The sequence below is a fragment of the Macaca thibetana genome, chromosome 14, assembly GCF_024542745.1.
Source record: "Macaca thibetana thibetana isolate TM-01 chromosome 14, ASM2454274v1, whole genome shotgun sequence".
Taxonomy (NCBI): Eukaryota; Metazoa; Chordata; class Mammalia; order Primates; family Cercopithecidae; genus Macaca; species Macaca thibetana.
This window is the reverse complement of record NC_065591.1, coordinates 85088976-85114003: the sequence shown is the minus strand read 5'-3', so window position 1 is coordinate 85114003 and position 25028 is coordinate 85088976. Positions and strand designations below refer to the sequence as shown.

The 25028-nt window shown below is 34.8% G+C and overlaps 2 protein-coding genes across 3 annotated transcripts in view; one reads left to right on the top strand and one right to left on the bottom strand.

The window, feature by feature from the left end:
• CEP295 (centrosomal protein 295) overlaps positions 1-25028 on the bottom strand; it is a 1096927-nt gene that overhangs the window by 536358 nt on the left and 535541 nt on the right. The gene's annotated exons all lie outside the window — the stretch shown is intronic.
• The window catches only part of SLC36A4 (solute carrier family 36 member 4), a 52995-nt gene that overhangs the window by 3636 nt on the left and 24331 nt on the right, over positions 1-25028 (top strand). For both annotated transcript variants that reach the window (XM_050758914.1, XM_050758915.1), the window contains exons 2-6: positions 7476-7599; positions 8755-8845; positions 10351-10439; positions 11466-11561; positions 12369-12453. In XM_050758914.1, coding sequence (XP_050614871.1) covers positions 7476-7599; positions 8755-8845; positions 10351-10439; positions 11466-11561; positions 12369-12453 — 485 coding nt within the window. The remainder of the gene's footprint in view (positions 1-7475; positions 7600-8754; positions 8846-10350; positions 10440-11465; positions 11562-12368; positions 12454-25028) is intronic.

Sequence of the window (25028 nt, the reverse complement as noted above, 5' to 3'; positions counted from 1 at the left end):
TTTTTTTTTTTTTTTTAACATTTTCCAGAGAAGGAAAAGTGTACTAATGTTATCCAATTGTCCATCTATATTCTGGTAAATTTGTTTACATTTTGATATATTTACTTTCCCTTATTTCTACTTAATTTTTAAAAACATGATTGGAATTATATTGCAAATATTCAGCTTTTTCCCACTTCGCATATGATACACTGTTCCCTGTTTTACTCAGACCTCAGTATTGCACCATAATGTCAGTGCAATACTTCATAAAGTGACTGTGCCTTAATTTAGTAATTTCCTGATTGCCACACATTTAGTTTGTTTTCCAATTTTCAATATCAGTAATGTTTTAATGAACATTCTTGTGCAAAATCCTCTTCTGCATACACTAACTTGCCAGAAGTAGAATTACTAGGTGAAAGAAATAAACATTTTTAAGACTTTAATACCTAGGATATTGCTAAATTAATGTGATTTTAGAACATTCTGTCTACAACTTGAAATTTAGGTTGGTTTTAGTCTTGAAAATTGAGATTCAAACAATTTTCTTGCCAAATAAGACAACATACAAGCCCTGCCTAATTTAAGAATGTTCCATTTGTATGCACCGTTAATGTATCCCTATGGTATACTATGTAATACACCTAACATCAGATATATTGTGTATAATAAATGTTGTATAATATTGAATCAAGCTGGTGTTTCTTATTTATCTATAATTTCTCCACTCGTAAATCGGTAGCACACGTATTCCTTAATAGTGTTTTAGTTTATAAGACATCATTAATTTTTACAATAATAATCACAGCATTTTCCAGAGCTGCCCAATTTAGTACTTAACTAAAAATTACAACAAAACATTGGGAACATAATAGACATTATGTATGATGTAAATTGGGTTGTATAATCTTTAATTCCTTTGGGGTGTCAGTTATTATTTCATATGTTCTTAACTCTGTTTACTGTGTTGAGTTGTTGAGTGTTTATCTCCCTTACTAGTCTCTATTTCCTTCTGGCAGGTATAACATGTTTTGCCCATCTTTGCATACGCAATCTTACAGCAGTTTATAACTCATAAATGCTCAGAAGTATTACTTATTAAATTATTTCTAATTTTTGTCAAAGATTGGCATTTAGAAATCCTGTACAGCTTAATATGCTTCTAATATATGGAGGAACAGGAAAAAAAGTGTTTATTGATTACTTATTTATGTGCCAAGGTCTAGGCTCTACGCTTCATATACGTTATTTCATTCTTCATATTCTATCTGTGTAACGTAAATATAACGTATATGATAATTTCATATAATTATCATTTGTGATGACATCACAAACCCCCTGTGTAATAGAAGTTATTATTTTCATTGTACATATGAGAAAATAGGCCCAGAGGAATCTGGTTAAAATGTAAATCAGATGATATCACTCCAAAGCCCAAAACTCTCTAGTGCTATGCTGCCCAGTACAATAGCCATTAGTTATATGGTTGTTGAGCACTTGAAATATGGTGTGTTCAAGCTGAAATATGCTGCAAGTGTAAAATACATGCTAGATTTCAAAGACTTAGTATGAAAAATAGAATCTAAAATATCTTTTACTGTTGATTACATGTTGAAATGATATTTTAGATAATCAAGTTAAATAAAATATTAAAATTTCCTGTTTCTTTTTCTTTGTAAAAAACTTACTAGAAAAATTTATATTTGTGTACTATAAATTTACATTCACATTTATATATATAAATTTATATTTAATATACATTTACATTTATATATAATATAAATTTATATTTAATAAATAAATTTATATTTAATATAAATTTATATTTTTATTATAAATATTTTATAATATTAGCTAGAAACAAATTTAAAATTAAATTTGAATATAAATTAAATATTAAATGTAAATTAATTTTAATTTAAATTAAATTAAAATTTAAATATAAATATAAATTTACATGTATATTACATTGCATTCCTATTGGAAGGCACTGCTCTAGTGGCTTTTCATGTCACATGGAATGGTCTACAAGGCTGTGTACAGTCTGCCTTCTGTCACATCTGATCTGATCTCATCTCCTACTCCTCCTCCGCACTCATTCCTCTCTAGCTACTCTACTGTGCCCTCCTTGTTCCTTAAACACACCAGACTCCCATCCTGAGGGCCTTTGCCTTTATTCCTGCTGCCTAGATTACTCTCCCTCCCACAGGATATGGACGCTGCTCACTCCTACTCCTTCTTCAGGACTTCTTTGAAATGCCACTTTCTCAGGCCTCCTTTGGTTGTCTATCCAAAATTAGAGGCTCTCTGTCTCAATCCTTGTGTTTCTCCTTAGCACTTAAAACTATCTAACTTATCTCTGTTTTACTTATTATCTTATTGTCTCTTTCCTTCGCTAGAATTAGAGCTCCATGGAGGCAGGATTTTTTTTTTTTTTTTTTTTGAGTTTTAGTAATTATTCTCAGCATCTAATGGTGTTTAACGTATATTAGGGCCTCATTAATATTTGTGAAATAGAATAGGAACCCCTTGTAACCTCTTTAATTGAATACATTCAGTTATGAAGCAGAGAGCTTTTGTGTTGAGGTACTGGTGTTAGTGGATATTAGTGAGGATGACATTCTATTAATAGGGGTTTTTGAGAAGGGCCAGAAACTAGTAAATTTTGTGGAAGGGCTTACTCCTCTTTGCATCAGCTTCCATAATGTGTTTGCCTGTAATGCTGATGTGCATAAAAGCCATCATAGTCTTTGACATCCTTTTCACTAACAAACTAAAGGTAAGCCATGGGAGTCTGTTGTGACAGGAAAAACAATTCCTGGTAACCACTTTCCTGTATATGTCTTTCCAGGAGTTCCACAGGAAGTTCCCAGAGAGAGTATGAATGCTAATTCTTTACCTCATACCTCACTGCTTTTCATCTGACATCACGGTGTGAAATAACCAACGGAAGGATATGGTGGTAGTGATGGGTGCTGTCTTTCTTGAATCTGAGCCAGTAACCTTCCATAGGAAAGGGATGCGATTCTCAACAACACTGATTTGAAAACTTATCAAGCTTTCCAGCTTAATCTTCTGCCATATACATTTACCTTCAGTTTCAGTGACATTACACCAACCTAAAATTTCTCAAGCACGCAATTGTATTCAAGCCTGGAATGTCCCACTCAGCCTTGTGACCAATGCCAATGCTAAAAGGTCTCCTAAAATATGAAGAGTTAAGTGTAAGGAAATAATATTACTGTGTTTTTCTGTAGTGTATACCTAAATTGGAAACAAAAATACAATTTAGCATTTTATATTTAGTATTACCTGGAGCTTCTAAAAGTTATAAATGACTAATTGACTCTATTAATAAATCTAATGTTCAGAGATCTAGGTATATATAGGCTATTACCATTTAAAGATGCAACTTCTTGGGTAATAAGTATTTCCTAGATATTTCTAGTTAGGTGTCTTTCAATTTACTCTTTAGATTCAAGAGCTATTTTATATCATTCAAGTTGATATGCTCAGTCTTAAAACCTGATTGCTTTACCTTTTCTTTTTAACAGATACACATTTTTTAGTATGTAATGTTAGCTCCCTATGTAGACTAAAGCTGGAGGGAAAGTCTTAGAGATTTTTCAGATGCAGTGAGCCAAGACCACGCCATTGCACTCCAGCCTGGGTGACAGAGTGAGACTCTGTCTCAAAAAAAAAAAAAGAATATTTAAGCACATAGTTAGAACTTAGCTAATAATGTCACATTGCATGGTTCTTTAATGGTAGAATCAAAATAGTAAATAAATATGTATTTCTTAAATTCCTAACACTATTAAGAAGTATTTTTATCTTTAATTAACTTACTTTAATCTCATTGTAAGAGAGTTAGAGGAGTTTCCTGAAATAATTCAGTTACAAATTTTTTTGTTGGCATATAATAATTGTACGTATTTGTGGAGTACATGAGATATTTTGATATAAACATACAGTATGTAATGATCAAATCAGGATAATTGAAATATCCATCATCTCAAATGTTTATCTTTTTTTGTATGGGTTGGGAAGATTTCAAATCCATTTCTCTAGTTGTTTTGAAATACATAACAAATTATTGTTAACTACAGTTGCCCTATTGTGCTACAGAACATTAGATCTTATTCCTACTACCTATTTGTATTTTTTGTACACAGGAATAATCAAATTTTTGTTAAGGTTTTAAATGTGAAGGATGAGATGAATTTAAAGCAAATATATATATGAAAAAGCTGTTTTTCACAGTAAGTCATGTTTAATGTTTTCTAGACAATGTAACATTGAAAATTAATGACTTTAAGAAGTAAGGGAAAGTGTAACCATAGGGATCACACTGTTGAACACAGTTAAATAAATATGACAGCTGCTAAACAATGTGAGAAGTTTGTTCAGAACTCTGAAGTTTCTTAAGAGTGACTCAGGTCCCAACTAATTTTTACTTGGGATTCTGAACATTATAATACTATTTTTAAAAACTTAAATCTGTGAATTACAAAACTAGTATTTATAGGTAATTTTAACAATTCCAGATTTCCAGGTTTATCTAAAAGGATATGAAAAATAAACTCTTCGATAATGCCATTACAAATAAACTTATTATTTACAGTTCATATTGTTGTTAAAGATATGAAAAAACTTACCATTTTCCGTACTTTCCTTACTGCTGTGATCTCTTGGGCAGTGTGCTTTAAATAACAGATTGTTCAGTTTTTGAAATACTGGTAGTGATAACTATCTTTATTGAGGACAGATAGTGTACTTAGTACAGCACAGAACATGCTGCATACTTCCTGACAGAAAGAAATCAGAAAGTTCAAATAACTGATAATTTGGATAAACTAAATGAATAAAAGCAAATGAACTCTAGTCAGCAAGGGCAGTGGAGTACATTTAGAAATAAAAATATTAACATGTTGGTGGTTGAAACTGATGTTCATACAACTAATTATGATGGTTATGGATTAAGTAGTCCCCCCACCCCTCAATTTATATGTAGTCATAGTGCTGCATACCTCAGAATGTGACCTTATTTAGAAATAGGGTCATTGTAGCTGTAATTAGCTAAGATGAAATCATAGCCAGGAGCCGTGGCTTATGCCTGTAATCCCAGCACTTTGGGAGGCCGAGGCAGATGGATCACCTGATATTAGGAGTTCGAGACCAGCATGACCAACATGGTGAAACCCTGTCTCTACTAAAAATACAAAAATTAGCTGAACATGGTGGTGCATGCCTGTAATCCCAGCTACTCTGGAGGCAGAGGCAGGAGAATTGCTTGAACTTGGAGGGTGGAGGTTGCAGTGAGCCAAGATCGCGCCATTGTACTCCAGCCTGGTCAACAAGAGTGAAACTCTGTCTAAAAAAAAAAAAAAAAAGATGAGGTTATGCCGGAATAGGCTGGGCCCCTAATCCAATATGACTGGTGTCCTTATAAAAAGGAAAAATTTAAACACAGAGAATGTCATGTGAATTTGAAGATGACTGTCCATAAACCAAGGAGAGAGGCCTACCTGGAACAGGGCTTTCCCTCCCAGCCTTTAGAAGGAACCAACCCTCCCAACACTTTTTCAGACTAATAGCCTCTAAAACTTTGAGGCAATAAATTATCTTGCAGTACTTGATTATGAGAGCCCTGGGAAACGAATGTGATGGTTTTATAAGAGTACCAGTTTATTCTGTATAGAGTATAACAAAAAAGGACATAAGGGAGAATGTATTGAAATGAAAATTTAATGTGTCACTTAAGATACATATGAATGAAAATGAGGTAAAGACGGACATCAGAAGGGTCAGAGATATAAAGTGGTTGCATGGAAGACAGGCAAAGAAGTTCCAACATGCATGTAATTGAAATAGCTAAAGAAGTAGTGTTTGAACCAAATACATATTTAAAGCTATTATCCAACAAAACTTTATAGTAAAAATAAGAAAAAACCTAAACCAACATCTCAAAAGGGGCCCACTGTGTCCCTGGGAAAACTGACTTAGCATGATCAACCCCAAGACATATGGTAAAGTTATTAGACTTTAAAGACAAAGAAAGTATCTTCAGGACCTCTAGGGAAAATGAACAAGTTACTTAATGGCTGAGAAAATTAGTCTGCCATCAGACTTCTCAAAAGTAGCATATAAAAGCAAGGCAAAAGTGGAGCAGCATTTTCAAGAAACTCAAGGAAAGAAAGTGTGAGCCAAGGACTTTATATCTAGTTGTTCTTCAAGTATCCAGTCTATAAAGAAAAACAGTTTGAAACATGTAAAAACTCAGGGAATACTGTGCCCTTGAGACCGTCCTGAGGAATCAGTTAGAGCAGTGGTCCTCAAAGTGTGGTCCCCAGACCAGCAACATCAGCAGCACTGGGGAACTTATTAGAAATGCATAATTTTAGGCCCACCCCAGACTTGCTGAATGAGAAACTTTGGGATGGAGTCCATCATTGTGTGTTTTAGCAAGCCCTGCAGGCCATTCTGATGCATACCTTATAAGAAGATCTTCCAGCCAAGGGATGATTGAGGAAACTTTGGCAGAGAACTGATAGTGAATATTGATATTGATTGCAGCTATAGGTCTAAGAAATGAGTAGAGACATAATTTGAAGAACAGTATGAAAATATCCCTATGTATTGTCAAAGTAGAAAGAATACAACTAAAAATGAGAAAATAAGGAACAGAGAAAGGAAAAAGTAAAATTTAATTATTAATTGTGGTATAGATAATAGGTAGAAGTCAGAGAGTACCACTTAAAACAGTCAAACAAGATAGTAAAAAATTAAGTAAGAAAAAAAGATGATTAAAGGCGTCATAAAAAATATAATGGCAAAGAAACCACTAGAACAATTCAATTAAATGTAATATATAATCCTGGATGGAGGAAAAAAATGCTAAGAGGAATTTGTTGGTATAACTGATGAAAGTGGAATATGGAATGTAGATTAAATAAAGTATTACATCAATGTTAAGCTGAATTTGATAACTTAATATGAATAAGAGAATATTCTTGTTCTCAGGAAATAACACACTGAAAAAGTGGTAAAGGGCAAATTTTGATACTGAAATTTTAAATATTGGAATGACTTTGTAATTTTCTTCAAGATTTAAAAATGTGATTACTATTTACCTGTAGAGTATGATTCGAAGCTAAGCAGAGATGAAAATATATTTGATCATTCACATTTCTCATGGTGTAATTCTATGATGATTTACTATAAATCTCTTGTGGATAACGCAGAAAAAGTTTTGCATTGAATACTTAAGCTTTCACCTTGCACTGCATATTCCAAACAGCATATCCAGCAAATAAATTTAGTTGCTTCTTTTTAAATGTACTAAAACTCAGGGTATTAGTATGAACTAACTTTGGATGGAAATAGTAAAGACGAGTACAAATGGTATTTCCTAATATTTTAAAATTCATTTATACCAGCTTTATCCAAAATTTTTAAGCAATAGTGAAGTACTTTGTTTTTCTTTTTTAAAGAGATGGATGTAATGAGGCCTTTGATAAATGAGCAGAATTTTGATGGGACATCAGATGAAGAACATGAGCAAGAGCTTCTGCCTGTTCAGAAGCATTACCAACTTGATGATCAAGAGGGCATTTCGTAAGTGTTATGGTTTATAAGTCTCCTTTTCTTTTAATTCAGTATGTATTTTGTAATCTTCTGCAGGGAAGACATTCTATTACATTACAAGACACAAATATAAGACATAGTCTCCACCTTCAATGAGTTTATAGTATGTTTGGGAAAGAAATGCATTTAAATCACAGAGCAGTATATAGGAATTACTGCAGTGATGATGCCTAACAAATGCTAAGGATCTTGAAAGAAGGGAGATCTGATTAAGTGGAACAGGAATGTTAAGAGAAGTGATGTCTGAAATGATCAGGAGGTAGGTAGTAAATGCTTCTTTATGCTGAAACAAAGTCATGGAGGTAGGAAAGCAAACCTTTTTTGACATTTTGTCATCATTAATAGATTCGAGTAACTTCTCATTCTAATGATAGTTTAATGGTTAAGCAAAGTAATACGCAATTGATCAGAGAAGAAGAATATAAACTGAAAAAATATTTAGGTAAACATTTTTGTTTCATAAGTTTAAACTTTTTGCTCTTCATTTTTGTTTCAACTTATTTCTTCCTGGTGAAGAGACATCCTTCAGATGCCTCTGGAAACAACTATTAGGTCAAATGCCTTAGGGAATTCATAGTATCTAAAAATTAATTAATGTTTATCTTACCTGTTGATGCATATAGTTTTTAAACTTGTATTTTTTAAAATTAACTTCTTAGGTTGACAATCATAGATCAAATATGTTTAGTGTCATGGTTACATAGGTAGTGTCAGTATATTCTTTGTTACTAGCCAAATACTCAACATTGTTTTGAAAATCATAGCAGCAAAATATCTTATGAGAAAATTACTTTTTAAAAAAAATTTATTGCTTTACTGTGTACAAAACCACACTGTAAAGAGGATGCCTTTAGCCTTTTTTAATTTAATATTTTACTATCTTGTTTGGCAGATATTTCATTTAACTATCTCATTTAATATCCACAATAACTCTTGTTATTCCGCTTTTAATTAGCAAAGATAGGACTTGAACCAAGTATGACTTCTGGCCCAGTGGTGGGATGGAAATGTTAATTGGTTCCTTGCCTAGATTAATTTTCAGTTCCCATCTAGTACTAAAACCATGATCATGTTAAAACAGATTTTGTTCGAAAATATTTAAGTCTTATAACTTTTACTTTTCAGATTTGTACAAACTCTTATACACCTTCTTAAAGGAAATATTGGAACTGGCCTTTTAGGACTTCCACTGGCAATAAAAAATGCAGGCATAGTGGTAAGACTTATCTTTGTAATCAGCAGTTAAGATACAGTTATCAGTCTCATTTATAGCAATCTAATGTCTGACCTAGTCAAATATAACCTGGTAAGGTGACGTTTAGATGATCATTTAGATGTTGTCTTGAAAAAATTGTGTCAACTGTGATAATGATATCTAACAAAAAATACTAATTACTTTATTCATTTCTACTTCATTACTTATTTGTAATATTTAGCCAAGTAAAGCCACAAACGTAAAACAGTCTTTGATTTTCAGGTATAGTTATATCTTCTTACTATTTTGGATTTTCAGGAATTGAATTTAGCAGTATAATCATAGCAACAAATATATTTATAGATCAGATTATTGGTAATGTGACATTGTATAGTTTTTTAGAGTCAAATATAAAGTTTTTAGAATTTAAATAACAGTTAAGAAAAGTTGATTGGGCGCGGTGGCTCATGCCTGTAATCCCAGCACTCTGGGAGGCTGAGGTGGGTGGATCACGAGGTCAGAAGATTGAGACCATCCTGGCTAAAACGGTGAAACCCCGTCTCTACTGAAAAATACAAAAAATTAGCTGGGTGTGGTGGTGGACGCCTGTAGTCCCAGCTACTTGGGAGGCTGAGGCAGGAGAATGGTGTGAAACCAGGAGGTGGAGTTTATAGTGAGCCGAGATCGCGCCACTGCACTCCAGCCTGGGCGACAGAGCGAGACTCTGTCTCCAAAAAAAAAGAAAAATAATAACAATAACTTTTAAAAACCAACATGTAAAGCATTGTTAGAGGCAGCTATTGTAATTATTATAATTACAGAGATCCTTGTTAGGGGAGAAACCCATTTATGACGTAATAAAATCATATTTAGCCTTTTTTGAATAGACCAGTTTCTAAAAACAGTTTTAACTATCTCTGCATTTGACTGTTTTTCCCCCCTAATTTAGATGATAAAAACTTTTGATTATAAAAATAAACTTTGGCAGTATTTTGGTTGTATCTTGATAATTATTAGCATCGCTTTAATTTTAGTAAATAAATATTTAAAATATTTTATTTACTACTTTTTGAAATAATTATTTTCTAAGCATGGTTTCTGACACATAGTAAGTACCCAACAAGCAGTCTGTGGAAGTAAATTGCTCGCAGTCTCCGTTTGACATTGTGCTTTTTAGGGATTTCAGTAATGATGCATGGTTGTGTATAATTGTAACGGTGGGTCACTGGTAGTTGTAGACTTGCCATTTGATATTCAAGATGATCTTGTGTTCTATCCTATTTTGTTATCTGTGCTCCATATTCGTAGGTTTAAGTAGCTAATAAGATGGAATTATACATTGTTGTCTTAAATATTACTCGAAATTCTTTCTGCATCAAGTTTATTAGTTTTCCCTTATGCAATGACTAATCATTTTGCCCAACAAGTATTTATTCAGTGCACATGAAAAATCCATTGATTCATTGCTTATGAGATTACTCAATTTCTGTTAAATATTTAAACCTTATACATTTTTTTCCCCACAGCTTGGACCAATCAGCCTTGTGTTTATAGGAATTATTTCTGTTCACTGTATGCACATATTGGTACGTTGCAGTCACTTTCTGTGTCTGAGGTAAATGTGGATTTGTTAAGCCTATTTATTTCAAAGCTATCTTTTTATTTAGAGCATCAGATAGTCTTATATTCTACTGTGCTTTGTATTTCCTTTAAGCTCTGATATAAATACATCTAAGGTAATGAATATGGAAGAGGGTAGCATTTCATATGATTTAAATCTGGTTAGAATCTATTTATTTTTAAAAGGTAGCCTTATTAGTGAAATAGTATGGTTTCTCAGTATAAATGGAAAAAATTAGAAAAGATATATAGAGGCATTGGAGACAGTGGTGTGACTTTTAGCTATAGCATAATGGTCTTCAATGTGTTAGTAATTCTCTTTTGATTATAATGCCTTTGGTGATCTCTGGTGATGTATGGGTTAGTAGATAGTCAACAAGATAATATTATTTTTCTTTATTTTTGTATCATGAAATACTTCTACTGGACAGTAGACCGTATGTATTCTAGTAGCCTAATGTCAAATCTTGACTCTTTTTTGTTGTTATTACATACTGTTAAAACTTTGGGCAAATCATTTATGAGCTTTATATAACAATGTATACTTGGGGAAAAAAAAAGAGAGAATGGAGAAATAATACCTACCTCATGGGAAGATTAAATGAGATAGTTTATGTGAAAATGTATTGTGCAGCCTTGCACAGATGTATTATTAATTAATGCTATTCTAAGAATGGAATAATTTAGACATGAATAATGTAGTTGCTTTAGGCATTTGAAATATTTAAATTAATAAAGCACAAATATTAAGTTACAAGTTATAAGTTATGTGCTAAAGTTACATAAACTTTAGCAGTAGATAAAATTAATATGCTGGTAAAAAGGACAGATTTAAACTTTTAAAATTTGATGAGGCATGCTTTAAAAGTATGAAGATCTTAACATTTTGATAACTCATTTATCAGTGCATAGCCTTGCATTTATTAATTCCTATTTATTTTATATTTATTTCAAGAGGTGGTTTTATGGACCAACTTAAAATTTTTCTTTTTTCCTTTGCATGTATGTCATTAAATTACAGGTTTAAAAAGTCAACATTAGGTTACGGTGACACCGTGAGCTTTGCTATGGAAGTGAGTCCTTGGAGTTGTCTTCAGAAGCAAGCAGCGTGGGGACGGTAAGTACTTATTCTGTTATTAATATGTGATTGTTAAAATCATGTTAATTTTAAGGATTTTAATCTAACAAGATACATAAATAAAAATATGATAAAGCTGGAAAATAGACATATGTAGCCCTTAAACAGACTTGGGTTCTAATCTGAACTTGACCGTTTTTCAGTTTTCTGACCTTGATCAAATTATTTATCATTGTGGTTTGGTTTTCTCACTATGAAATGAGTTTATAGTAATACCCATTTCACAGGATCATTATGGTAGATGAAATAAAATGGTATTTATACAGCATGACCTGCTCAGATAATGACATAATCATGTTCATTAATTTTTTAAATAAAGGAAAACAAGAAAAATGTTGTTGTCTCATTATTTCAAATGAAGTTGTAGTATTTAGTTACATGCTTATCTGAGGTATGGATATATTTTAGCATAACCTTATTTTATTGTCTTGTTATTTAAATGTAACTTTATTATTGGTGGCTCTGCCTCAGCAAAGTCAGATGAATACAGGACTAGAAAAATAAGGAAGCATAAGCAGTCAGCAAAGTGCTACCTATTGTACAGATGACATGTGAGATGGGAATTAAAACAAGAACAGTGTTAGTAGAGTAGTTTATAGTTAAGTATGGCCTTTCTGGAGATTTTCAGGAAGTTAGATTTGGTATGAGCTGCTCAGAGTTCCTGATATGCTGAGTAGGAGGATATATACTATAATAAAATGTTTTAAAACTTTTGAAAAGAGAAATAAAATATATTGACATTTCAGTAGCTCTTATGGATACTTATTTGTGGATATCTTTTTTCAGGAGTGTGGTTGACTTTTTTCTGGTGATAACACAGCTGGGATTCTGTAGTGTTTATATTGTCTTCTTAGCTGAAAATGTGAAACAAGTGAGTATTTTTCTTCAGTTAATGAAATCATTTTCTTCTAAAGCCCTAGTTATGGCTTCATATTTCTTCTGTGGAAGCCATGGTTGAATTTGAAAATGTGTTCCCTTTCATAAATAATCTTCCTTTACAGATTTTCCTTTAGTCTTTTTTTCTTGCAATTTGGATTTCTGCTGTAATTGTTGATTTTACTATTTTGTTATAATACTGATAATGCTTGTTTTCTCAGATCAGAATATGACATAATTGACTGATTTCTTAGCTATGTGAAACTTAGATCTCAAAAGCATATACAGAGAGGCTTTGGAAGCATATTCTTTACATTGGCATTCTATAAAGAACGATATAAGGCTTTAGCCAGTAGCCTAAAAAAATCAAGTAAAAATAGTGAACATTCATTATTAAAATCCAGTAATTATAGCCATTGTGTAAAAAGATACTGTGTCCAAAAATGAACAGCTTTCTGTAGTTCTTTCAGAAACTTTCTCATATTATGAAGGTTTGCTTTAAGAAGAAGTGGTGTGCAGTCTTAGAAGAGATTGACAGTGTATTTGGACAAATGTGGAAAGCACTGAAATAAAAAATCCCTCCATCAAAACAATACTATAAAGCACTTTTCTTTATGACTGGTATCATTATTCCTATGTTATCCTCTGCTCTTCTTTAATCATTATTTTAATCAGTAATGTTTATTAATTATCCACATGTCCATGGTACAGTAAACATTTTACATAGTAATATATAGGATTGTCTTCTAGATATTTTTATGCAAAATGATGAAGTATGTTTTCTAAAGAACCTATGTTTGTGTGGGTTCTTGTGCATTTGTGTGTACTTGACTCTCTTTTCTAAGTATAGACTATACTTCATTTCACTGAGAATTGGCGAACTGTTTCTATAGAGGGCCAGATAAAAAGTATTTTCTGCTTTGCAGGCCATATTTGCAAATATAGGTAGCCTACAGACCGTAGTTTGTTAACCTCTGATTTAGACTATCCCTATATGCTGTATTTGAGCCATTCACTTAGATTTTTGTGTTGGAAGAAGTCATTGAGTCAAACCCTCTTTTATAAAAGAATTCATAGCTAGTTAGGAATTGGGGCTTGGATTTCTGGTCAGTTTTCTTTCCAGTGTACCATGTCTCAGCATCTAGAAAAGCTTTGTTTATATCTGGAACCTTAAATGTCTGGAAACTTAAATGTACCTGTTCTGTGAAACCTTGCTTAACTGTTCCTTCCATGCTTTCCTTTTCTTTATCTCTTGCCAGAATTTATTGGTTTTTCTCGTGGCTTCTGTGTTACTTTTTTTTATTTTTTATTTTTGAGACGGAGTCTCGCTCTGTCGCCCAGGCTGGAGTGCAGTGGCCGGATCTCAGCTCACTGCAAGCTCCGCCTCCCGGGTTTATGCCATTCTCCTGCCTCAGCCTCCCGAGTAGCTGGGACTACAGGTGCCTGCCACCTCGCCTGGCTAGTTGTTTGTATTTTTTAGTAGAGATGGGGTTTCACCGTGTTAGCCAGGATGGTCTTGATCTCCTGACCTCGTAATCCGCCTGTCTCGGCCTCCCAAAGTGCTGGGATTGCAGGCTTGAGCCACCATGCCCGGCCTTCTGTGTCACTTTTTAAAATAGCCTTGATCATGCTGTACTGAAGTTAATTTACAAGTTATTTTTCACCAGTAGACAGCAAGCCCCATGAAGGAAGGGACTCCCATATCCCTTGTGTTCATCACTGTAAACTAGCATCTAAGAGTGCCTGGCTTATCAGTACCCAATATGGTTATTGGCTCTGAAGGAAAATGAACTCCTTGCACTGGGAGAGATTATACCTTTTTCATGTCTTTATTTCTCAGACCTCGTACTGTACCTGGTTGATTGCACAAGTGTCAGTAAAACTTTCTGGACTGAAAGGGTTTAATCCTTTTGTTTGATTTCTGCAGTGATGGTCTCTGCTACTTTTCTTGCTCCCACCCTGTGCAAACACCCATTTTTCCCATTTTCTCTGTCAACTTTTCTCTTTCAGCACCTACATGATTGTTTTAGCTTGGTTTCTCACTTTCACAGCCATTTTCCTGTGTCTATAAAAGGAGTGGTGTCCTTAGGGTTTTCAAGGTAAGTGATCATATCATCAACAAACAGAGACAGTTTGACTTCCTCTTTACCAATTTGGATGCCCTTTATTTCTTTCTCTTGTCTGATTGCTCTGGCTAGGACTTCCAGTACTATGTTGAAGAGGAGTGGTGAGAGTGGGCATCCTTGTCTTGCCCCAGTTCTCAGAGGGAATGCTTTAAACTTTTCCCCATTCAGTATTACGTTGGCTGTGGGTTTGTCATAGATGGCTTTTATTACATTATGGTATGTTCTGTGACTGATAAAATAATTCAGCAAAGTTTCTGGATACAAGATTAATGTACACAAATCAGTAGCTCTTCTTATAAACCAACAGTGACCAAGTGGAGAATCAAATCAGGAACTCAACCCCTTTTCCTTTTACAAAAGCCACAAAAAAAATTAAACTACTTGCTGGTTCCAAGATGGCTGAATAGGAACAGCTCCAGTCTACAGCTCCCAGTGTGAGCGACGCAGAAGATGGGTGATTCCTGCATTTCCAATTGAGGTACCGGGTTCATCTCACTGGGGCTTGTTGGACAGTGGATGCAGCCCATGGAGTGTGAGCCAAAGCAGGGCAGGGCATCGCCTCACCTGGGAAGCACAGGGTATTGGGAAATTCCCTTTCCTAGCCAAGGGAAGCCATGACAGATGGTACCTGGAAAATTGGGACACTCTCATCCTAATACTGCACTTTTCCAACATCTTAGCAAATGGCACACTAGGAGATTATATCCCGTGCCTGGCTTGGAGGGTCCCATGCCCACAGAGCCTTGCTCATTGCTAGCACAGCAGTCTGAGATCGAACTGCAAGGTGGCAGCAAGGCTGGGGGAGGGGTGTCCACCATTGCTGAGGCTTGAGTGGGTAAACAAAGCAGCGGGGAAGCTCAAACTAGGTGAAGCCAACTGCAGGTCAAGGAGGGCTGCCTGCCTCTGTAGACTGCACCTCTAGGGGCAGGGCATGACTGCACCTCTAGGGGCAGGGCATAGCTGAACAAAAGGCAGCAGAAACTTATGCAGACTTAAACGTCCCCATCTGACAGCTTTGAAGAGAGTAGTGGTTCTCCGAACATGGAGTTTGAGATCTGAGAATGGACAGACTGCCTCCTCAAGTGGGTCCCTGACCCCCGAGTAGCCTAACTGGGAGACACCTCCCAGTGGGGGCTGACTGACACCTCATACAGCTGGGTGCCCGTCTGAGACGAAGTTTCCAGAGGAAGGATCAGGCAGCAACATCTGCCGTTCTGCAATATTTGTTGTTCTGCAGCCTCTGCTAGTGATACCCAGGCAAACAGGGTCTGGAGTGGACCTCCAGTAAACTCCAGCAGACCTGCAGCTGAGGGTCCTGACTGTTAGAAGGAAAACTAACGAATGGAAAGGACATTGATACCAAAACCCCATCTGTACGTCACCATCATCAAAGACCAAAGGAATGCAGCTGCTTGCCAGCAACGGAACAAAGCTGGACGGAGAATTGACAAGTTGAGAGAAGAAGGCTTCAGACGATCGGTAGTAACAGACTTCTCTGAGCTAAAGGAGGATGTTTGAACCCATCGCAAAGAAGCTAAAAAACCTTGAAAAAAGATTAGACAAATGGCTAACTAGAATAAGTAGTGTAGAGAAGACCTTAAATGACCTGATGGAGCTGAAAACCATGGCATGGGCACTACATGATGCATGCACAAGCTTCAGTAGCCTATTTGATCAAGTGGAAGAAAGGGTATCAGTGATTGAAGATCAAATGAATGAAATGAAGTGAGAAGAGAAGTTTAGAGAAAAAAGAGTAAAAAGAAATGAACAAAGCCTCCAAGAAGTATTGGACTATGTGAAAAGACCAAATCTACGTCTGATTGGTGTACCTGAAAGTGACAGGGAGAATGGAACCAAATTGGAAAACACTTCAGGATATTATCCAGGAGAACTTCCCCAACCTAGCAAGGCAGGCCAACATTCAAATTCAGGAAATACAGAGAACGCCACAAAGGTACTCCTCAAGAAGAGCAACTCCAAGACACATAATTGTCAGATTCACCAAAGTTGAAATGAAAGAAAAAATATTAAGGGCAGCCAGAGAGAGAGGTCAGCTTATCCACAAAGGGAAGCTCATCAGACGAACAGTGGATCTTTCGGCAGAAACTCTACAAGCCAGAAGAGAGTGGGGGCCAATATTCAACATTCTTAAAGAAAAGAATATTCAACCCAAAATTTCGTATCCAGCCAAACCAAGCTTCATAAGTGAAGGAGAAATAAAATCCTTTACAGACAAGCAAATGCAGAGAGATTTTGTCACCACCAGACCACCAGAGAAATGTAAATCAAAACCACAATGAGTTCAGAAGGAATAGTAGCAGCTCCTCTTTGTACCTCTGGGACATACCTCAAAATAGTAAGAGCTATTTATGACAAACCTACAGCCAGTATCACACTGAATGGGGAAAAACTGGAAGCATTCCCTCTGAAAACTGGCACAAGACGGGGATGCCCTCTCTCACCACTCCTATTCAACATAGTGTTGGAAGTTCTAGTCAGGGCAATCAGGCAGGAGAAAGAAATAAAGGGTATTCAATTAGGAAAAGAAGAAGTCAAATTGTCCCTGTTTGCAGATGACATGATTGTATATTTAGAAAATCTCTTTGTTTCAGAACAAAATCTCCTTAAGCTGATAAGCAACTTCAGCAGTCTCAGGATACAAAATCAATGTACAAAAATCACAGGCATTCCTATACACCAATAACAAAAACACAGACAGCCAAATCATGAGTGAACTCTCATTCACAGTTGCTTCAAAGAGAATAAAATACCTAGGAATCCAACTTACAAGTGATGTGAAGGACCTCTTCAAGGAGAACTACAAACCACTGCTCAGCGAAATAAAAGAGGACACAAACAAATGGGAGAACATTCCATGCTCATGGATAGGAAGAATCAATATCATGAAAATGGCTATACTGCCCACAGTAATTTATAGATTCAATGCCGTCCCCATCAAGCTACCAATGACATTCTTCACAGAATTGGAAAAAAATACTTTAAAGTTCATATGGAACCAAGAGCCTACATTGCAAGACAATCCTAAGTCAAAAGAACAAAGCTGGAGGCATCATGCTACCTGACTTCAAACTATAGTACAAGGCTACAGTAACCAAAACAGCATGGTACTGGTACCAAAACAGAGATATAGACCAATGGAACAGAACATAGCCCTCAGAAATAATACCACACATCTACAACCATCAGATCTTTGACAAACCTGACAAAAACAAGAAATGGGGAAAGGATTCCCTATTTAATAAATGGTGCTGGGAAAATTGGCTAGTCATGTATAGAAAGCTGAAACTGGATCCCTTCCTTACACTTCATACAAAAGTTAATTCAAGATAGATTAAAGGATTAAATGTTAGACCTAAAACCATAAAAACCCTAGAAGAAAACCTAGGCAATACCATTCAGGCCATAGGCATGGGCAAGGACTTCATGACTAAAACACCAAAAGCAATGGCAACAAAAGCAATAATTGACAAATGGAATCTAATTAAACCAAAGAGCTTCTACAGAACAAAAGAAACTACCATCAGAGTGAACAGGCAACCTACAGAATGGGAGAAAATTTTTACAATCTACCCATCTGACAAAGGGCTAATATCCAGAATCTACAAAGAACTTAAACAAATTGACCAGAAAAAATCAAACCCATCAGAAAGTTGGTGAAGGATATGAACAGACACTTCTCAAAAGAAGACATTTATGCAGCCAACAGGCACATGAAAAAATGCTCATCATCACTGGCTATCAAAGAAATGCATATCAAAACCACAGTGAGATACTGTCTCACCCCAGTTAGGATGACGATCATTAAAAAGTCAGGAAACAACATGTGCTGGAGAGGATGTGAAGAAATGGGAACACTTTTACACTGTTGGTGGGACTGTAAACTAGTTCAACCATTGTGGAAGACAGTGTGGCAATTCCTGAAGGATCTAGAACTAGAAATGCCATGTGACCCAGCCATCCCATTACTGGGTATATACCCAAAGGATTGTAAATCATTGCTATAAAGACACATGCACACATATGTTTATTGTGGCAGTATTGACAATAGCAAAGACTTGGAACCCACCCTTATGTCCATCAGTGATAGACTGGATTAAGAAAATGTGGCACAAATACACCATGGAATACTATGCAGCCATAAAAAAGGATGAGTTCATGTCCTTTGTAGGGACATGGATGAAGCTGGAAACCATCATTCTGAGCAAACTATTGCAAGGACAGAAAGTCAAACACCGCATGTTCTCACTCATAGGTGGGAATTGAACAATAAGAACACTTGGACACAGGGTAGGGAACATCACACACCGGGGCCTGTTGTGGGGTTGGGGGAGTGGGGAGGGATAGCATTAGGAGATATACCTAATGTAAATGACGAGTTAATGGGTGCAGCACACCAATGTGGCACATATATGCATATGTAACAAGCCTGCACGTTGTGCACATGTACCCTAGAACTTAAAGTATAATTAAAAAAAACAAAAAACAAAGCAAAACAAAAGACCTGCAAACACACAGGATAGCACCTAACACAGTTATCACTCTCCAGGTATTTGTTGTTCCAACCTCTCCTCCTCAGTCTGAGTTAACCTATGAGGAACAATAAAATAATGTACAATAAAAATTGTAACTTAAGCAAAAAAAAAAAAAAAAATTAAACTACTTAGGAATATACCTAACCAAAGAGTCAAAAGACCCCTACAAGGAAAGCTACAAAACACTGCTGAAAGAAATCATAGAAAACAAAAACAAATGGAAGCACATCCCATATATGTGGATGGGTAGAATCATATTGTGAAAATGACCATACTGCCAAAAGCAGTCTACAAATTCAATGCAATCCCCATCAAAATACCACCACCATTCTTCACAGAGTTAGAAAAAACAATTCTAAAATTCATATGGAACTAAAAAAGAGCCTGCATAGCCAAAGCAAGACTAAGCAAGAATAACAAATCTGGAGGCATCACACTACCTGATTTCAAACTATCCTATAAAGCCCTAGTCATCAAAAGAGTGTGGTAGTGGTATAAAAATAGGTATATATACCAATGGAACAGAATAGAGAACCCAGAAATAAAGCCAAATACTTACGGTCAACTGATCTTCAACAAAGCAAACAAAAACAAAAAATGGGAAAAGGACACCCTTTTCAACACATGGTACTGGGATAATTGGCTAGCCACATGTAGGAGAATGAAACTGGATCTTCATCTGTCACCTTATACAAAAATCAACACAAGATGGATTAAGGACTTAAGACCTGAAAGTATAAAAATTCTGGAAGATAACATTGAACAAACCCTTCCAAACATTGGCTTACTCAAGGATTTCATGACCAAAAACCCAAAAGCAAATGCAATAAAAACAAAGATAAATAGCTGGGACCTAATTAAACTAAAGAGCTTTTGCACAGCAAAAGAAACAGTCAGTAAACAGACAACCCACAGAGTGGGAGAAAATCTTCACAATCTGTACATCTGACAAAGAATTAATATCCAGAATCTACAATGAACGCAAACAAATCAGGAAGAAAAAAAACAGCTGCATCAAAAACTGGGCTAAGGACATGAATAGACAGTTCTCAAAAGAAGACATACAAATGGCCAACAAACATGAAAAAATGCTCAGAATCACTAATGATCAGGGAAATGCAAATCAAAACCACAATGCGATACCACCTTATTCTTGCATAATGGCCATAATCAAAAAATTAAAAATATAGTAGATGTTTGTGTGGATGCAGTGATCAGGAAACACTTCTACACTTCTGGTGGGAATGTAAACTAGTACAGCCGCTATGGAAAACAGTGTGGAGATTCCTTAAAGAACTGAAAGTAGAACTACCATTTGATCCAGCATTCCCACTACTGGGTATCTACCCAGAGGAAAATAAGTCATTATTCTAAAAAGATACTTGCACACGCATGTTTATAGCAGCACAATTCACAATTGCAAAATTGTGGAAGCAGCTCAAATGCCCATCGACCAACGAGTGGATAAAGAAACTGTGATATATATATCATCATATATATATCCATCATATATATATATAAGGGATGGAGTACTACTCAGCCATAAAAAGGAATGAATTAATAGCATTTGGATGAGATTGGAGACTATTATTCTAAGTGAAGTAACTCAGGAATGGAAAACCAAACATTGTATGTTCTCACTGATATGTGGGAGCTAAGCTATGAGGACACAAAGGCATAAGAATGATACAGTGGACTTTAGGGACTTGGGGGGAAGAGTGGGAGGGGACAAGGGATAAAAGACAACAAATATGGTGTAGTGTATACTGCTTTGTTGATGGGTGCACCAGGATCTCACAAATCACCAGTAAAGAACTTACTCATGTAACTACCACCTGTACCCCAATAATGTATGGAAAAATAAAATAATAAAATGTTTTTAAAAAAGGGAATGGTATCAAGAGATTAGTGTTGTAACTACTGACAGTTTTAGCCAGGAGAGTACTTTTAGATGCTGTCTGCATCTGAGAGTCCCAATAAATTCTGTAGTTTTTCTTTCTACCCTCATTTTATTATTTTTTTTCCAAAATGTCCTTTTAAACTATTTCTTCTATCTTTTACTAGATATTTGTCAATAATTAAGTTCTTATACACAGTTTCTGGTAGAAAAATCTGTAATCTAAACCATCAGACACTGGTGTTCCCTCATATGTATTGTGACTACAGAATAGAGTGAAAGGTCTTAGCGAGAGCAAGTAGCCATGGGAGATGTAGAGGACATAGAAAAGAGTAACAGTAATTAGAGTTAGAGTCCTGTTTATACTCTTTTGTTTATCAGAATAAAGCATCAGTCCTTCCATTAGCATTACTTGTTATAGATGACATCCTTTTGATTTTACAAATACTTAATTCTACAAATTGCATTTTCCTAGGACTCCTAACCCCATTAAGAGGCTTTTTATTAACAAGAAGTTATAAGACATACCATCTTACCAGTCATTTATATATAATATGATGGAAATTATGCCTTTCTAGGGTTGTGCAACATGGTAGTACTGTGTCTTTTCTAATACCTATCTTCTAAAGGAGTTACAAGCTCTGTTTGAATTTAAGAATAATGTTAGTAATGCCTTATAATTTTATATTTACAAACCATGATATACATTATTTAATCTTTATAACTACTCTGTAAAGTAAGTACTATGCTCATTTTATGAATGAAAAAGCAGTCTCACAAAATATGAGTAGTGTGCCATAAGTCATATGGAATTAGGTTGAAACCTAGATCTCTGTCACATCCAGTATGTTAATTGTTCATCACCCCATGGGACATTGTCTTGTTGGATTTTAGCTGTGAGTGTGTTTGTATGACATAAAGAGTAGATACGGTGGATAAAATAAATGTTTATAAGCTTAGAATTGGTGACTTTCTCCTATGAAATATTATCAGTTACTTCTCAGGTTGAATGGAAAAGTTTAACTTTGCACATGTCCTAAGAAGATCAGGTAGAAAAAGTGGTTCTCTGGAGGTAAGGAGAATGCCTGCTGTAGATAGAAAGGTAAAAGTCCTTTTGAATCATAAAGAGTAACATGGAAAAAAAAAGGCAGTCAGGCTTGAGAAAGTAGTTGAGATGGTCACTGAAGCAGCATGAGATCAGAGATTTTCCCTCTCTACAGAGGTGTTCTTATACATTTGATATCTTTATACAATCATAGACACACTAGTTGATTAAACCTTACCAATTGCTACTTATTGTTATAGTTAAAAACCATAGGATTGTTACCCTCCCTTTAATGTACATGAAATTTAAATGTATTTTATTAACCCCAAAAATTAAGGGTTTAGTTGCCACACAAATGTAGAAACCTGCTATGTAACTGCCACAGGACTATTCTTGGTCCCATTAAGTCTATGCACAATCAGTAGGGGATAAAGAACCCTAGTGCTTCTGATGAGTCTAGTCCATAATGGTTATGTTGTTCCTGTCTGTTCTTGCTCTAAGATACTCTAGAAAATCTCATATAGATAAAATAGTGGTATGTGGGCTTGGAGAATGGGGAAGGAATACAGTATTACAAATAAAAAGTGTAGCAATATCAAAGATCATTGATTGTAGAATAGGAGTTCAAATCTCTGCTTTCTCCGTTTTAACTCACACATTGAGCAAAACCCCCTTATCCCTGTGGTCTAGCATCAGTTTCCTTATTTGTAAAATGGGAATAGTAACAAAATATGCCCTTGTTTCTCATAAACTTATTGTGAGGCTCAGCTGACAAAAGGTTTATGAAAGCCTTTGTAAAATGTAAAACATTATACAAATGTAGGGTACTATAACTGTAATTCTGCATTTGGCTTTACTGACAAACATAATCTGCCGTTGGAATTTTAACTATTAAATTACAGGATCATTGAAAACTTAATAAGTGGTGGATTTTAGTAAATTTGAGCTCAAATGGAAACAACTGAATTTAGTAATTTTATTTTATAATGTTTATTTCAGTGTTTTACATTTTGGTAAACATGTGAGATCATAGGAAGTCCTATTAGATAGCCAATCTCTGTCTCTAGAGGGCACCAAAGGACTCAAATGTTTACCTGAATCTTGCTCTAGGTATGTATCTACATTCTTATTTTATTTTTTTAATCCTCAGAATTTTTATAACCACTTTTTTGCCAAAAGTGCTAAAATACTATATTTGTGATAGAATTAATTTTAAATTCCAAAGCGCCTAATAATAATTAAAACAACCCCTTTAAAATACTGGTTATATAACTGCTTTTCTCTTGCCAGCTAGCCTTATTAGAGCTTTACTTTGATCATTATCTAATCTAATTATTGGAGATACTGCTTTCATAACAAATATTTGGCTCTAAATAATTTAGTTACTAGAACATTAAATCAACAATCAAATATGTTTGTAAAAACCAAGGAATGTAAATCCCCAATTTTGCTTTTATTTTAAATTACATAAAAGAAAATGTAAAGTTTTGATGGTCAGTTACAAGATAGTCATGTGCTGTGCATTTCTTAAATGGTGCATGATGTAACTTGAAAGTCTGTTAGTCCAGTATAAGTTATAAATTGCCTGTATAGGGCAAAAATCTAATAGATATATTCTCTACAGTCTAAGATGATGTGTACATTTATGCTGACACTAAACATTACTTATGGTAGATTACACATGTAAAATTAAAGTAGAAGAAACACTTAAATTGTTAATCATATCAGAAATTTGTTTTAATCTTCTGATTTGTTGGCCTCTTAATTACTACATTTAGAGAGAGATATGTAAGAGTGGAGACCAGGTGGCTGCTTGGGCAGGGCCCTCCTTTCTGGGTTGCAGTATTTTGGCCAGGCTAATTCTAGAGTCACAGGCCTGGGTTTGAATGCTAGAACCACCACTTACTGGCTTGACATTACACAAGATTTAAAAAAAATATTTCTCTAAGCCTCAGGTTGCTCAACTATAAATTGGGATTAATATTACCACCTGCTTTAGAGAGTCATTTTGAGGATTAAGTGAGATATTGTATATAAAGCATGTAGTTCAGTATCTGATACAAAGAATGTACTCAAAAAACACTAGCTATTATTATTACAAGGTCTTAAGAATTTTTAGAATGTGTGTATCCAGAGACTCGACAATATTGATGTGTTCGAAGGAGGGTACACTGTTTGGGGGCAAATAAGTTTTCACTGGTATTCAAGTTATAGTATGATCTGCCTCTGCTGTAAATTTTTAAGACTGTTTCTAGAGTCCTCTATAATTTCATTTCTATTTTAGTAAGTAGCATTATGTGATTAATTGGATCACAGATAGTTCTTAATATATGGAGTCTGTAAATCACATTTGTTTTGAAATCTGAAAATTGGGTTATAGGAGTGGCTGAATAAATTTTAATATAAAGTTGATTTATCTTGTAGAAGTTTTTTGCTCTAGCAAAAATTTATGTACTGTCTACCATATGGCCATGCATGAATGTAGTGGATTTTTAATAAATATTTATTGATGTGATGATAATTTATAAATAATTGCTTTATAAGAGTTTTAAGGTTAGGCTATAATTTTAAAATTTTGCTCTGACTACATTTTTGAGAGATAATTGGAGCTTGTTTCCTAGCTGAAGAAAATAAGCTAGAGGAGAATACTCAGTGGCCATCCTAGACAAGCATGGTCCCAAATTTGATGATCTCGAAAAGAGATACTTGAGCCTTTGGAGGTATCATGAGCATGATAGTGACAAAGCTTCAGAATACATTAGCAAATCTATCGTTATAATTTTCTAATGAACTTTATGGTTACAGTATGATAAAAGAAATTACCTTTCAAGATTATTTTATGTCAGTTATCCTTATATTTGATACATATGTTTCTAGGAAACCAGAGTATCTTGAAAAAATGTAAATGTAAATATTTTAAAATATAGCAATTTATTGTGAAGTGTATAG